This window comes from Andrographis paniculata, unplaced genomic scaffold, assembly GCF_009805555.1.
Source record: "Andrographis paniculata isolate CXL003 unplaced genomic scaffold, ASM980555v1 Contig34END, whole genome shotgun sequence".
Classification (NCBI taxonomy): Eukaryota; Viridiplantae; Streptophyta; class Magnoliopsida; order Lamiales; family Acanthaceae; genus Andrographis; species Andrographis paniculata.
In genome coordinates, this window is record NW_026137567.1 from 4,282,557 (window position 1) to 4,296,939 (window position 14,383).

The 14,383-nt window shown below is 34.1% G+C and overlaps 2 protein-coding genes across 3 annotated transcripts; one reads left to right on the forward strand and one right to left on the reverse strand.

Annotated features, from left to right (window-relative positions):
- Positions 1-4,358: 4,358 nt before the first annotated feature.
- On the forward strand, positions 4,359-7,569 carry LOC127248709 (WD repeat-containing protein YMR102C-like). Its single transcript, XM_051271196.1, has 7 exons — positions 4,359-4,930; positions 5,046-6,050; positions 6,129-6,219; positions 6,312-6,469; positions 6,554-6,605; positions 6,682-6,858; positions 6,942-7,569. Exons 2-7 carry the CDS (start codon positions 5,199-5,201, stop codon positions 7,499-7,501), a joined length of 1,890 nt encoding a protein of 629 aa, XP_051127153.1. The 5' UTR covers positions 4,359-4,930; positions 5,046-5,198; the 3' UTR covers positions 7,502-7,569.
- Positions 7,570-7,612: 43 nt separating this feature from the next.
- Positions 7,613-11,503, reverse strand: LOC127248710 (mitochondrial inner membrane protein OXA1-like). Of its 2 annotated transcripts, XM_051271199.1 has the most exons (10): positions 11,371-11,503; positions 10,734-11,239; positions 10,295-10,385; positions 9,803-9,850; positions 9,564-9,622; positions 8,993-9,068; positions 8,725-8,856; positions 8,447-8,554; positions 8,247-8,301; positions 7,613-8,166 (listed from the first exon to the last, which is right to left on the reverse strand). In XM_051271199.1, exons 2-10 carry the CDS (start codon positions 11,225-11,227, stop codon positions 7,856-7,858), a joined length of 1,374 nt encoding a protein of 457 aa, XP_051127156.1. In that variant the 5' UTR covers positions 11,228-11,239; positions 11,371-11,503; the 3' UTR covers positions 7,613-7,855. The 2 variants fall into 2 exon arrangements, with proteins under 2 accessions (XP_051127156.1, XP_051127154.1); XM_051271197.1 differs by having other exon boundaries at positions 10,734-11,430.
- Positions 11,504-14,383: the final 2,880 nt, after the last annotated feature.

Consider the following 14,383-nt stretch of genomic DNA (forward strand, 5'->3'; position numbering starts at 1 on the left):
AAGTGTGACGACATGCATGACAATTATCTTTGTAGGGCCAATTATCTTTTTACATTTAATTATTATTGTAATTAGAACTTATATAATATGACTAAATAATTGTCATTTCTTCACTAAAGTCGACAATAGTGAAAGTGTATTATATTATATTTGGAGGCTAAATTATTATTATCGTTATAGGGAAGAATTGATGAAAAAATATACCATGAAATTAAATGGGAAGAAACACAAAATAGATACGGTGGTTAGTTATTAATCAATAACCATTGAAAATATGTTAAATCAAATAATAGTAGTTTTTATCATATCCAAAATTAGCAAATAACAAAAATTAAATAAAATTTAATTGGCTTAACTAACACGTGATTTACAGATTGTCCTTTCATTGAAATTCGTATCTAATTAAATTATCCAGGGGCTTACTTTTCGTCCCATTATATATATATATATATATTCATATTTATAGAAATTTTAACCAATGCCATTTTTTTCCCAACATTTTGCAATAAATAATAGACATCAACTATAACAATAGAAATAAAATACTTAAATATGCATGATAATTTACCATATTTTTTAATATACTAGTATCTTTTTATTTTGAGTACGTAGGGTGCGTTTGTATTGTGTTTTGGTTTGATTTGAAAAAATTTGTTTAACGTAAAGTATAGAAAATTATGTAGATAATATAAAAATAATGAATATGTATAATATATTATTTTTTTAGAAATATATTGAAAATTTTTTGTTAAAGAAACAAATGAGTAATTTCTTTCATTATATTTATAATTTACTATAAATTCGAAAAAGAGGTAGAATACTTGTATATCTTCATTTTAATAGAAAAAAAGGTACATTTTTTTTTTTAATCAGATACAATTTATATATATATATATAGGAAAAGCAGTGTTGACAATACATGATATAAAATTAATAATATATAACAATAGTGCATGCATAATACAATTGAACTCAGCAGTGACGAGTTTCATTAAATTTTTTAGTGTAAAAAAATTATTTATATATATAATTATGACAATTTGATCTATCAAATTTTAAAATTGATGTTTTTGTCATGTCATGATTTTTATTTTTTCTGTTCACTCGTAGCTCTTGTGCTAAAAAGAATAAAAAATAACATTGTTGAATTAGTATGAGTAAATTGGTGTTCCGACCCCCAAGAGTACGCGGGCTCGTTTTGCTACTGGAACTCAACATATAATGCATATAAAAATAATATATATGTGGAGCTTAATTTGTAGGGTATTAAGTTCGATTAGAATTTATCCAATGCGTACTTTTGAGTAACGACGGCAGTCACGTTATAAAAAAATAAAATAAAATAAAAAATACACCTTTAAAATATAAATTTACATCAGATTATAAGAATCAACAAAAATGTATTTTCTATTCATTCAAGCAATATAATGATACTAGTTTATATGGAAGGGCTAATAGGGCAAAAAAAAAATATAGCTAGGAACCTTCCAACCATAATCCATAAATACTCTTATTACAGTCTCTCTCTCTCTCCCTACACACCTATACAGTAGAGGTATAAATTAATTATTTATTACATGTAAGACAACTAATAAGAATCCATCTTGTTCTTGTCCCTTTCTGTCTTTTCACTCATTTCCTTTTCTGCCATTAGCAACTTTTTGACATATCACACAAATATTCACTTCAAAGTTCAAAGAGAGAAAGAGTTAAAAGAGTATATTATCTTGTTTGTTTTTTGCACGTAAATTTTTTAATATTAAGTATTATATTGAATTATAGTAAAAAAAAACTAAAATACTCCTATTAGTATAGTGTAATATAAAAATAATAATATTTGTGTAATATATTGTAAGATGAAAGGGTATTTCTTATGTTAGGTAGGTAGTAAAAAATGGAAAATGGTGACCTTTCAATGGACAGAAAGAATAGTATTAATTATAGGTAGTTTTGAAAATACAGTGAGTCTTTGCATTCATCATTTTTTAAAATAGAATATTTTTTTATAAATATTATTATAAAAATATAAAATATACACATATATTAATACTCCCTCCGTCCACAAAAAAAAGTATACAATTACTTTTGGCGCGGTGTTTAAGAAATAATAGTATTTTAATTATAGTGGGTAGTTAAAAGTAGTGTAATGACATTTTTGCCCTTGCTTTTTGGTGTAAAAGTAATGATGTGATGTAAAGTAGGAGTATTTGTAGAAAAAAGTAAAGTATTTAATGAAATGTTTACTTTGTAATTGGACATCCCAAACTAGAAACATGTATACTTTCTAGCTGGACGGAGGGAGTATAATATATATTACACATTTATAGAAAGTCAATTATTTAATATAGAATATTATTTTTTATATTATCAACATAGTTTTCATAATACACATAAAAAAAGTTAATTCATATAAAAAATTTAAGTGAGCATACTTATATTAATAAGAATAATAAGAAGGGGTGTTTTGGTGAATTCACTGAGAGCTTATTGGAGAATGAATTAGCAGAGTAATTGATGATTGGCCTAATAAAGTCTCATAAATTGTGCACCAACAACACATCAACTACACACAATCAACAATTAAATGTTACTTTATTAAAATCATAAATTAAAATTTAATTTCAATATTCTTGATTGATCATTAAAGTGCCTCTAATTTCCATACACTGCTCTTAATCAACTATCAACAAATGTTTCGTTACACAAAGACAAGTATATATACTACATTACAATAATACATATCTATATATATATATATAGTGTGCTAATTCAGTCAAGTCAACATATTGTTGATTTAATCGGATCAGCATATGTCATATGAATGACCAATATATCTTTATATATATCTCAATATATATTGTGTTATAAGATAACATCATGATAATTTAACTGGATCAATAAGTGATTCATATTCATCTATATATATATATTCATTGTGGGTAAGGTGGGGTGGGGTGGGGTTGTGAGGATATGGATTTTGAGATCCAGAATCAGAATTGCAATGAATTTGTAAGCTAAGCAGAATAAGACAGGTGAATATAATGTGGGTTATTGATGATACAAAATTTGTAAAATTATATATATATATATATATACATGAGATATGTGCATACATGCATGTAGATGATAGGCACGTGACCTTCCTTCTTCTTTAATTCTCTTCATCTTCTCCTTTGAATTATACAGACAAGACATAAATGTCTGCACATACCATCCCCAATCCCCCCCCCCCCCCCCTTCATTTCATTTAAAATTAGTTATTGTTTGGTTAATAGTTAAAACCCTTCGTATAGAGTATGTAGTAATATTTTGCTTAATGAAAGTAGTTATATGCAATGGAATTGAAATACGTGTCTTTGTTGTTGTTACCAAAATGATAAGGAAACAAACATGAAATATATACATATGTGTCTGTGTATGTATTTATCTACAGCTAGCTGTCCTAAAGAGAATATATATATATATAATACCTCGACTCCATAAATAAAATAAAATGAAATAAAATCTTGTATTTCCCCCTCCACACATGAAAATTAGTTAAAAGTACCTTCTTTCTGAAATATATATATATATATATATAAGAGTTTGATGTGTGTTTGTTTTGTTTTTATTTCAAATTAAGAAATTAGAAAGTAGAATTCATATGTAGATGTCCTAACATTAATAAATGAGCAATTTATGTGGGGAGTGTCCTGAGAAATCACTGTCTGAATTTATGTTCCCTTTCCCCCTTTTTTATTCTCAGAGCTTTATTTGTTCTTCTGTGCTGTGCTGTGCTGTGCTGTGTGTCAACACCTACAATGGCGGTCGGGAACCCTAAATGCTCTCTCTCTCTCTCTAGAGCCCAAACCTACAATTAGCCCTGGAAACTTTTTGGTGTTGAATAGGCCTCCTCAGGCTGTTATTGTCTCTGTAAGAACAACAAACACAAACACACAAATACAGAGAGAGAGCAGAGAGAGAGAGAGAGAGGGGGCAGATAACAGGCTGTACCGCATCTGTCTATCCTCCAACATTTCTGCCTTTTTCCGAGCCTGCAATAATTCCACATAACTACCAATAATTACTCGCCCCACATCAAATAAATCATTTTCTTTATATAAACGATTCTCACCAAAAATGCAATATTTGACAGATTGTGATCTTTGCATGCATACACACAACACACTCTCTCTCTCTCTCTCTCTCTCTATTAATAAATAATATGCCAATTGTCAAATTAAACTCTTGTTTAATTAAACCCCCCTCTGTTCCTCCCTTCTTCCTTGTAAATGTTTTTTGTTCTCGACTTGTCTGAGGTGGGGTGGGGTGGGGGGCTGTCTGATTTGTACCCTCTTCTTCGTATTTTTAACATAATTTATTTTTTTAACAGCTTGCTGGTGGTGCTAGCATCGGGCTCTGTGTGGGAATTGACTTGGGATTGTGTTGTTGAGAGAAGTGGTGTCTTTTTGAGGATACGATACAGAGAGAGAAAGTCTTCCCCCACTCTCTCTCTCTCTAAAACCCAAAGCCTATACATACATACGGACATATATATATATATAGCTATAGCGTAGGCATCTGTAGTGGCAGCAGCAGCAGCATTTGTGCGGTGCGCCGTTCGTGTGCTGCCAAAATTCCCAAAAGGGCATCCATCACCTTCACCCATCTTCTCACAAGTCACAGATCTCAAGGCCCTCCGCCATTTATTAAACACCCCTTTGCTTCTCCATTGCCAACACTGCCCTTCCAATTTATAATAATACACTTCACCCAGCCCAACATTTTGCTTCTTCGTCTTCGTCTTCGTCTTCTTCCCCTTTCCTTACGCTTTAAACCATTCCCCCAAGTCAAAGTGCAGAGAATTTGGGTGGCTTCTCATTGGAATTGGACGGTGCTATTGTTGGGATTGGATTGGATTTCCTGTTTGCTTTTTTCCAACTGATTCAAGGTACACTCCTCGTTTCGACATAGCTTAGCCACCCTTTCTGTATAATTATTACAACTATTGTATTGTATTGTATTGTCTGAGAGACTAATGCCTCCCCTGCGCATTTTTTTTATAGAAAAGGATCGGCGTTGAAGTTCCTTGCTGTTGGTTTGTTGGTCGGTTTCTGCAGCGAAACTCGGCCCGTGGTTTTGGGGGTTTGAGTCGTCGTCGTTGACAGTCTATAAAATGGGATTGGGATTGTGATGGAGACTCATTTTCGAAGTGTTTAATGTGGCAAGAAATAATAACAATGTCGAGCTCTGTGCAAGAAGATGTCTTCTTCGATTCTGCAGACTGCTTGTCTGAAGAGGATTCGATTTGTGTTGATTCATCTTACCATGTTTGGCTGAAGGAGCCACAGAGTGTTCATGAGAGAAGGGACAGTTTCTTATCCGCAATGGGGTTTATCGATCGCCTCATTCCTGCCGAGGAATCCATAATCGAAGAAAGCAACAATTTGCTGTCCGAACGGCGCAATTCCAACAGCCAAGCGAATTGTTCAGCTGACTGTAATTGGGACAGGGATTGGTCGGAAAACAGAGGTGTTGATCATGTTCAGGCTGGATCGAATTCGAACATCGTCGCCGATCAGCTGCAAGAGATGAAGCAGACAGATACTACGACCTCCAAGAAAGCCGTTAATTGGTGGAGACAATTTAAGCCGTCGATGAAGAAAAACAGCCGCCGCCGGAAGGAGTCGAAAACAACAGGATTCTCGATACCCGTAAAGGTCGATCAGAGCCACAAAAGATTTGTCGAATGTAGCGCTGTCTACACCGGACAGGAATTCAAAGCTCATGACGGCCTAATTTGGACAATGAAGTTCAGCCCCGACGGGCAATATCTCGCCACCGGGGGCGAGGACGGCATCATTTGCATATGGCGCGTAAAAACGGTGGAGGCTTCTTACAATTCGGATAAATGCATGTTTCGAAGCTTTATCGAGTCCGAGAATAAAAAACCCGGTCGTCGTCCATCCATTGTTATCCCCGAAAGAAGTTTCTACATCGAAGAGGAGCCTCTGCATAAGCTACACGGCCATGGCGCCGACGTCTTGGACCTGGCGTGGTCGATGTCGAATGTATTTTGCTTAGCCGATGCTTAATTATTACCTTCGTTTTTGTTGTCATATTCGTCTGATTGGAGATTTTTATTGCAGTGTCTGCTGTCGTCTTCGATGGATAAAACGGTTCGGTTCTGGCGAGTTGGCTCCGACGAATGCCTCGGAGTTTTTCGCCATAGTAATTACGGTGAGAGAGCGAAGTTTGTCGCAGCTACGGGACTGATCGCGACGTAATTGATCGTAAAAAAACTAACTTGAGATTACTTGTTCTTGATTCAGTAACATGTGTTCAATTCAATCCTGTTGATGAGAACTGCTTCATCAGCGGCTGTATCGACGGGAAAGTTCGAATATGGGGAATTTGCAGTAAGCGAGTCGAAGATTGGGTGAACATGAAGGAGATCGTCACTGCGATATGCTACCGGCCAAACGGAAAGGTGCAATGTGAAACCAACGATAAATTGAGTTATTTTCGATCGTTATAATCGCGTATTTATATGTAACATGTTTTGTGTCGACAGGGTTTCATCGCTGGCTCTGTTACGGGCGCCTGCTACTTCTACGGATCATCGGGTACATATTCAATCGTATGTTATTGTGTAAACTTGTTTACGATCGATAGTATTAATCTCGATTCTTGATTCGGCAGGCGATAACGAGATCCTTCTAAACGCCAAGACAAATATCCACGGAAGAAAAAAATCAACGGGCTGCCGAGTGACCAGCATTCAGTTTCTAAACAATGACTCCCGGAGAGTAATGGTGACTTCGGAGGACTCGAAGATTCGCATTCTCAATGGCTTCGAGGTTGTCCATAAGTATAAAGGTACGGAACGACATATCTTTGTAGTAAGCGAGTGATTCCTCGGATCATTTTACCTGAAAGAATGGTTCTTTTTATCCAAACAGGCTTGGCGAAGTCGGGCCGGCAAAGATCAGCTTCGTTTACGTCGAGCGGCAGGCACATCGTATCGGTCGGGAACGACTCCCGTGTTTACATTTGGAACCACGACGAGTTGTGCATTAAGTCATTGAAACAAGTGAAATCGTCGCGTTCCTGCGAGCATTTCTTTGCGGAGGGTGTAACCGTCGCATTGCCGTGGTCGGGTTCAGATGTCGGCGAGAACAACTCGATGCAGAACGGTCGAGAACCGTCGTCGCCGTTACATCTGCGGGAGTCAGAGCGTTTCTCCCTCGTGAGCTGGTTTTCCATGGACAGCTCGACTCGGGCGACCACAACATGGCCCGAAGAGAAACTTCCGCACTGCGAATACGACTATGACTGCCACCTGTCGACTGCCTGCGGCGATCATCTTCATCTTCATCGTCGTCACCAACAAGAAAGGAAGATAGATCGCAATGCCTCCGGCATTATCGCATCCAAGACATGGGGCCTCGTTTTCGTGACGGGTGATCGCGATGGGACGATCAAGACATTCCATAACTACGGCTTACCTGGGAGAGTTTAGGAGCTATGTTCATGTGGTTGTTCAAATTGAAACAAGCAAACAAGCTACCAGATTCTAGATGAAATGATATTTATAATATGATGACAAACATTCGACAGATGTGGTAAGAAATTAAGGAAAGCAATGCCATTTCAGATTCTCACACAAACATATAAATAGACTTTTTCACAGCTCTATCGGCATTGTCTGTAATCTACGAGCAGTCTTGATAGGACTTCAACAATTAGCTAAACAATCAAGGATGAAAATGAGAGATATGTAGCTCAAAACTCCATTTTAAATAATGGATTGCCATTATTTCCCTTTAAGAAGATATTTCTTCATTGAGTTATACATTACCTTTGTGTTACGCTGTTACCTTTTCTTTCCTCTCTTGCGCCCTTTGACTTCCTTCTCCAAGCTTCTAATCCTTTGATTCAGAACAGAAGAAGATGGGATTCTTTGGTTCACGGGCTTAGGCGGGGATGCTTCAGGCGAGGAGGATGACAACTGCTGCTGCTGTTGTTGTTGGGCTGCAACTATAGATCGTTGCTGGCTTTCTGCATACTTCCTCAGGGCTCCGAAAAATGAAAATTCAGGCTGCTTTTGAGTGGTCGAGGTTGAAGGTGGTGGCAAAGGTATTATTGGTATGCCCAAGAAGTTCTTCACCGCAGGCCTCTTCATCACTGAACAAATACAGTGCATAATGTCAATACTGCCCGACAAGAACAGAGGTTAAATCAATGTGTGAATCGACAGGACTGACCTAGTCCGTAACAGAGAGAAAACAGGTTGGATGTAATCCAGTAACAAAATATGCCCTGCAGACATAACACTCATAAATCGAAACAGTACAGCACATTTAGCTAAAGGAGATGCAAAATGAAAAGAAAAGCATTCCAAGTGCATCAAAATTACTAACAATTGCTTATTTATTTAGCATAATAAGTATTATGAAAAGCATACATTGGGAAAGGTTGCAGTCAGTGGGACGGTCAGTACAGCAAAGCCCCTGGAGATGTTCTTGATCATACCGGCAGTAGGATTGCCTTCCAAACCTTCTTGGGCATTCAACTGGAAAATGAATACTGATCAGTGACTGATTATTCTCAGATATTAAACAAGACAACCTATGCAGGCAGCAACTATATCAGACGGGAATAGACAAGACACTAAACACAAGACATGATTTTCAGAACAAGAACTTTTCTATAGATCGTAAGAAGGTTTGGAAGGCAGCTCACCTCCACTGTAATCCAAAATGTGAGAGCTGTCAAAACAGGAAAGACATACATGCTATCTGGAACTGATAAGTCGGTGAACCATAACATTCCACCTTCTTTAAAAGATGGAACTTTTTCTACCATGTTCCTAATCTGCACAAACATAATAGAACAAAATGGTAAGTGGCTAGAAACACGATTGATGATTCCAGATAACAAGAGAAGAAGATAAATATATATATATATATGAACTCTATATATATCAATGGTACGAGGAGTATGATCTTACGGCAAAGAAGAAGCAACAAAAAATGGGGCCTGTTATTAGAATTCCCCTCAAGGGAGTGAATGGAGTAACCCCATACCTGCGAACACAAAGATTACTTTATCTTAGTCAAGCCTAGTTTAATAATACCCCAAAAGTTACAGAGCGCATTGCAAAAGAGACATGGACACATCATGGGATACGATCTCCACACCTGCAATGAAGGATTACCTAGAAGACAGATTATGCAAGTTTTTAACTAGTGTTGGTAGGGAACTGAGTCTTGCATAGTTTCTACCTTCTCTGCCTCAATACTGTGTGTGCGTCTATATAAATGAAAAATGACAGTAATTATTAATTTCAGTCTATTAGTGAGCGCGGTTAAATCTTACAAACCAAATAAGCTTTGCTCACCGGCATCACGTATAGCCGTACATGATAAAATTTGTTGGAAATGAATTAGGTTTGATTGTTTTTCTCCATTTCTCATTAAATGTTCTTCTACATGGTTAAAAATTTTACTCAAAAGAAGTCTCATAAAGCTAGAGCACATGCATTTATGATAAGCCATACAAATTATAAGAAGAATACATACTCTTTAAAGAGGCTTTTCATTCTTGCTTGACCCTCAGCAACAGCAGCTGGACTCATGTTCTGTAAAGTTACATCAAAGAAACAACGGTAAATAATTATAGATAGTAATGCAAGGACAGCGATAACAAGAAGTTCACAATTACAGAATAAATGTCCAATAGAAAGGGAATCAAGGAAGATGGCCTGTATTATAACCCAGAAGAGATTAATAAAAGGGAAACAAGAGTATGCAGCTCATACCCTCTCTTGCATTTCTTCCTTAATTGCCTCCAATTTCGGTCTTAGAAGCTGCACAAAATGTGCAAATCAAATCAATGAGTTTACACTCAAAACATAAGACAACAACATGGTAAAGTATGGTTAAGTTCAAAGCAACAGTAAATATCTTGCACATATATATACATATACACACATGATACATGGAAAAATAAAAATAAAAATAAAAATGAATACAGTGTAATCCTTAAAATGCAATAGCAAACAGGGCCTGAATCAACAACACAAATTGAGGATCCATTAACAAATAGATTGGATTTACTAGTTTCCACTAATTCCAACACAAATTAGTTGAACAGATAACTAATTCACATCTCCTATAATTGCAGATACAAATTCGAGGAATTTCCAGATCAAAGAAATGACACCAAGCCAACAACCCCCCGCCTCCCAACCACCCAAAGATAAAATGCATGTATAATAACTAAAAAAAATGAAAGTGTGTTCAGAACTTACAGTGAATTTTGAGGTGGCTTTGAGCTGATTTATAATAAGAGGAAGCTGAAGAAAACGGATCATAAGAGTTGCCAAAGAAATTGACGCCCACCTAACCAAACATTACAAGTTATTCGACAGAGATCTTGAAAAAATGTAACCAGACAATAAAGAAAATACAACACAATCCAAATTAAACACAAAGTAACAAATTCTCATCAGAGTCATTTGTAACACAGTATCTTGAAAACTTCATTTCCCACTAGATCAAGTAAGTGAGCACATCCAGTCACTGTCACTCAGTTCAAATGAACATAACAGGCAGACAATAAAGCAATTTTCCACAGCCAATTCAATTCATTGGAACTAAAAACTACATCATAATTTCAACAAAAAACAAAACAGCAATATAACCGAAAGATAGAAAAGAACTTCAACAGCAATCGAGTTAAGCACTCACCAAGGCAGCCCCGTGAAAGTGTGGACATAATCAATCATGTACTGGAGTGCAGCCACCGGAAAGAACGAATCTGCTGCTGCAATCGCCACTTCATCCAACTGTGGCGCTACCTGCCCAGCCACCTCTACTGCGGTACCTTCAAACGCATCGACAACATCTTTGAAAATCTCAACTTTACCAGCCGACTCATCTCCAACAGTCCCGGTAGAATAATTTCGACCTAAAACTGTCCCGCAACCCGGTGCAATCGCAAATCTCCTATCTTGAAACAAATTTCTCGAACCATGAAAGATACCGGAATTATTTCCAGTACTCCAAAAACAACGTTGAAAATAGCTTCTGGTTGCAGAGTTCGCCGAAGTGGGATTGGCACGCAATTCTTCACGATCACTGTCGTCGCGATGCACATGGGAAAACGAAAACGAAGGAGCAACTCGTTGTTGCTGTTGATAAAAAAACTTTGCTCGAGCCGTGATGTTCCGTCGATAAGCCATTCCCTTCGCCTCCTAAAACGAAACGGGGGAAATAAACATCCAAATATAACGAATTGAAAATATTGAATCTTTACTTCCCAACCCTTCTTTCAGGATCTGGGATCTCGGTAAACAAATGCGGACATCTGAAACTGAAATCTTACGAGTTGAGTCTGATCGCAAGAGAATTAGGGTTTTAGAGGTTTAAGAATTTGGCCCTTTTAAGGTCGATCCAATTCTGCCATCCGAGGAGAAGACTTGCCCAATCGTTTTCGAACCGGCGGTTGGTTCTCCGATTTCAAACCGGAACCGCCATCGAACCGGTTCAATTTCGGTTCCTCTTTTCTCCGAACAGTAAACCGTCGCTTCGATCGGCGGTTCAGTATTTTATTAAGTATTTTTTTTGGAAAAGATATACTACTCTATATATTAAACTCACCGGTCGACACTAGCAGCCACTGAGCCGGTGGAGCGGAGCAGCAGGGTGGGTGACGAAGAAGAAGACAAGAAAACAAATATATATCTTCTACTCACAAAATATATATACTCAATTGCTGAATTATAAAATAATTATTTTTTAATAATTATGAATTTTATTTTTTTCAGTAAATATATCTATTTTACGGTCGTATTATTATTTTTATATAAAAAAAAGATAAAATATTATTTATATTATTTTTAATTTTATATTATTATTAAAATATTATTATTTTTAAAAATTATAAAAAAAATAAATAAAATAAATGTATTTTGATGGATAAAGTATTTTATAATAATTATAACTCAAATTCATTATATTTTTATGAGAAATAATACTAGCATTAATAAATAAATATTAATAATATAATAGTATTACTATTTCGTATATTTATATTTTAAAATATTGTATGTTTATTATCTAAATTATATTGTTATTATTGTCAAAAAATTACTTTTGACGGCTTAATAAAAAAAGCTATCGAAATTTATTTGGGGTGTTTGGCAAATAGCTTTTTTAAGAGCTTTTAACTTATTGAATAGCTTTTAGCTGTTTGACCAGTCAAAAAACTAATTTAGGTATTTGGTAAATTAGCTTTTTGGAATAGCTTTTTAGACCAAAAAAGCTAATTTCTGGAAAGCTAACTTACCCAGTGTTTTGAAATAATTTTTTCTGTAAAAAAGAATTTATTCCTTTATATCCCTTAAAAATTTATTATAAATTTTACACAAATAAATATATTTTGATTATTTATTAATTATATTAGAATATTTTATTGTATTATAGTTTTACTTTTATAAATTTAAAATAATTAATTTTTATATGAACATTATTTTAATTGTAAAATATATAAATTTATTAAAATCAATATAAAATAAAAAATATTAATATTAATAATTTATTTTTTTATTAAAATTACATTATATAAATTTTATAATAAAAATAAATTAAATTTATTGAAAATTATAAATATAATGAACTAATCGATAACTAACATAATAAATATATACACGAAAAATTTATTATTTTATATTTTACATCATTTTCAATAAAAAAACTATTTATATATTTTAATAAAAATATATTATTTTTAAAATTTAACTGTAATAAAAATAAATACTTTTATAACACTTTTACAATTTTCAATAACTAATAACAAAAAAATTTTAAACATTCTAAACTCAAAAAAACATAATTGAATATATTAGAAACAAGAATAAAATTAAAATGTCTTCAATTGTCATTTTACGTATAAACAACTAATATCAAACAGTTGTTTTACCAAACATTTTAATACAAACAACTAATCGAATCAGCTAGTCAAACCAACTAATTGAATTAGCTAACAGCTATCAGCTAATTGAATCAGCTAACAGCTAACAGCTATCAGCTAATTGCCAAACACGCCCTTATCGTAGAATTATCATGCTCTTAATAAAGGATTCAACTGTCTCACGATATTTGAATAAATAATAGCAAGAAGGTAAACCATACTTTTCGGCCTTAGGATTGGGTCAGTCGGACTAACGACCAAGGAGTTGTTGGGCCATAAACGGTTTGCTTTGGATTGTTTTACACGAGTTCATGTGTCATCATTTATATAGGATATTGTTGCAACACTAAGCGAAATATGTGTAGTACGCAAAATTCGGAGACATTGAAGGTTTAAACACTTTGAAATGGGAAAAACGTCAATAATTTAATATACTTCCTCCGTCCCAGTGAAAAGTTACCATTTTCCATTTTCGTCCGTCCCAAAACAAGATTACCATTTTCTAATTTAGTAATTGTAATACCTACTTAACATAATAAATACCCTTTCAATTTACAATATATTACACAAATGTCATTACTTTTATATTGCACCATACTAATATGGATATTTTTGTCTTTTCCACTACAATCCAATATAATACTAATATTAAAAAATCTACGTAAAAAAAACAAACGCCACCCTTCCAACTGAATGGAGGGAGTACAAAATACTCTGAAGCGATCTAAAGACGTCAGTGGTTTAAACTCATGACTTCACCGTCATGTCGATTCATACACCACCAGACTATCTCTCACTAGACTCATCCAACATAACTTTATTTTGTCTTTATATGGATTCAGTTACACTACTTTCAATAAATTGTGTTTCTACCGTACTGATTAATAGGAGTGTGTGAAGTTCGATTATTTACAAATATACAGATATTTGATATTCGAAGAAAAATCGAACAAATATCCGAAACTACGAAAATCGAAATTAAGAAAAATACATTAGAAAAATAATCAAAATTTCAATTAAATAAAAATATTTGCAAATATATCAAATTGCCAAATCAAAACCAAACCCAATATAATTATTAATATAAATTTAAAAATATAATAATATAAATATATTTAACGAACCGAGAAAAATATAAAAAATCGAAATCGAATCGAACAAATATAAAATATACCGTCATTTGTGTTCGAACTTAATTTGTTCGATCAACCAAAAATTCGATTCAATTTTATTTATTTATTTTTCTTATCCCTACCGAACAATCACTTTCCATGCATTATACCTTTTAATTTTATTAATTTTTCTATTTTAAAAATATAAATGACAAAAGATGATTGATGAGTACATATCTAGCACAATTCATTGGTGGTAGAATAACTGAACTTTTTTTTATAATTAACTTATTTTATATATTATTATAATATAT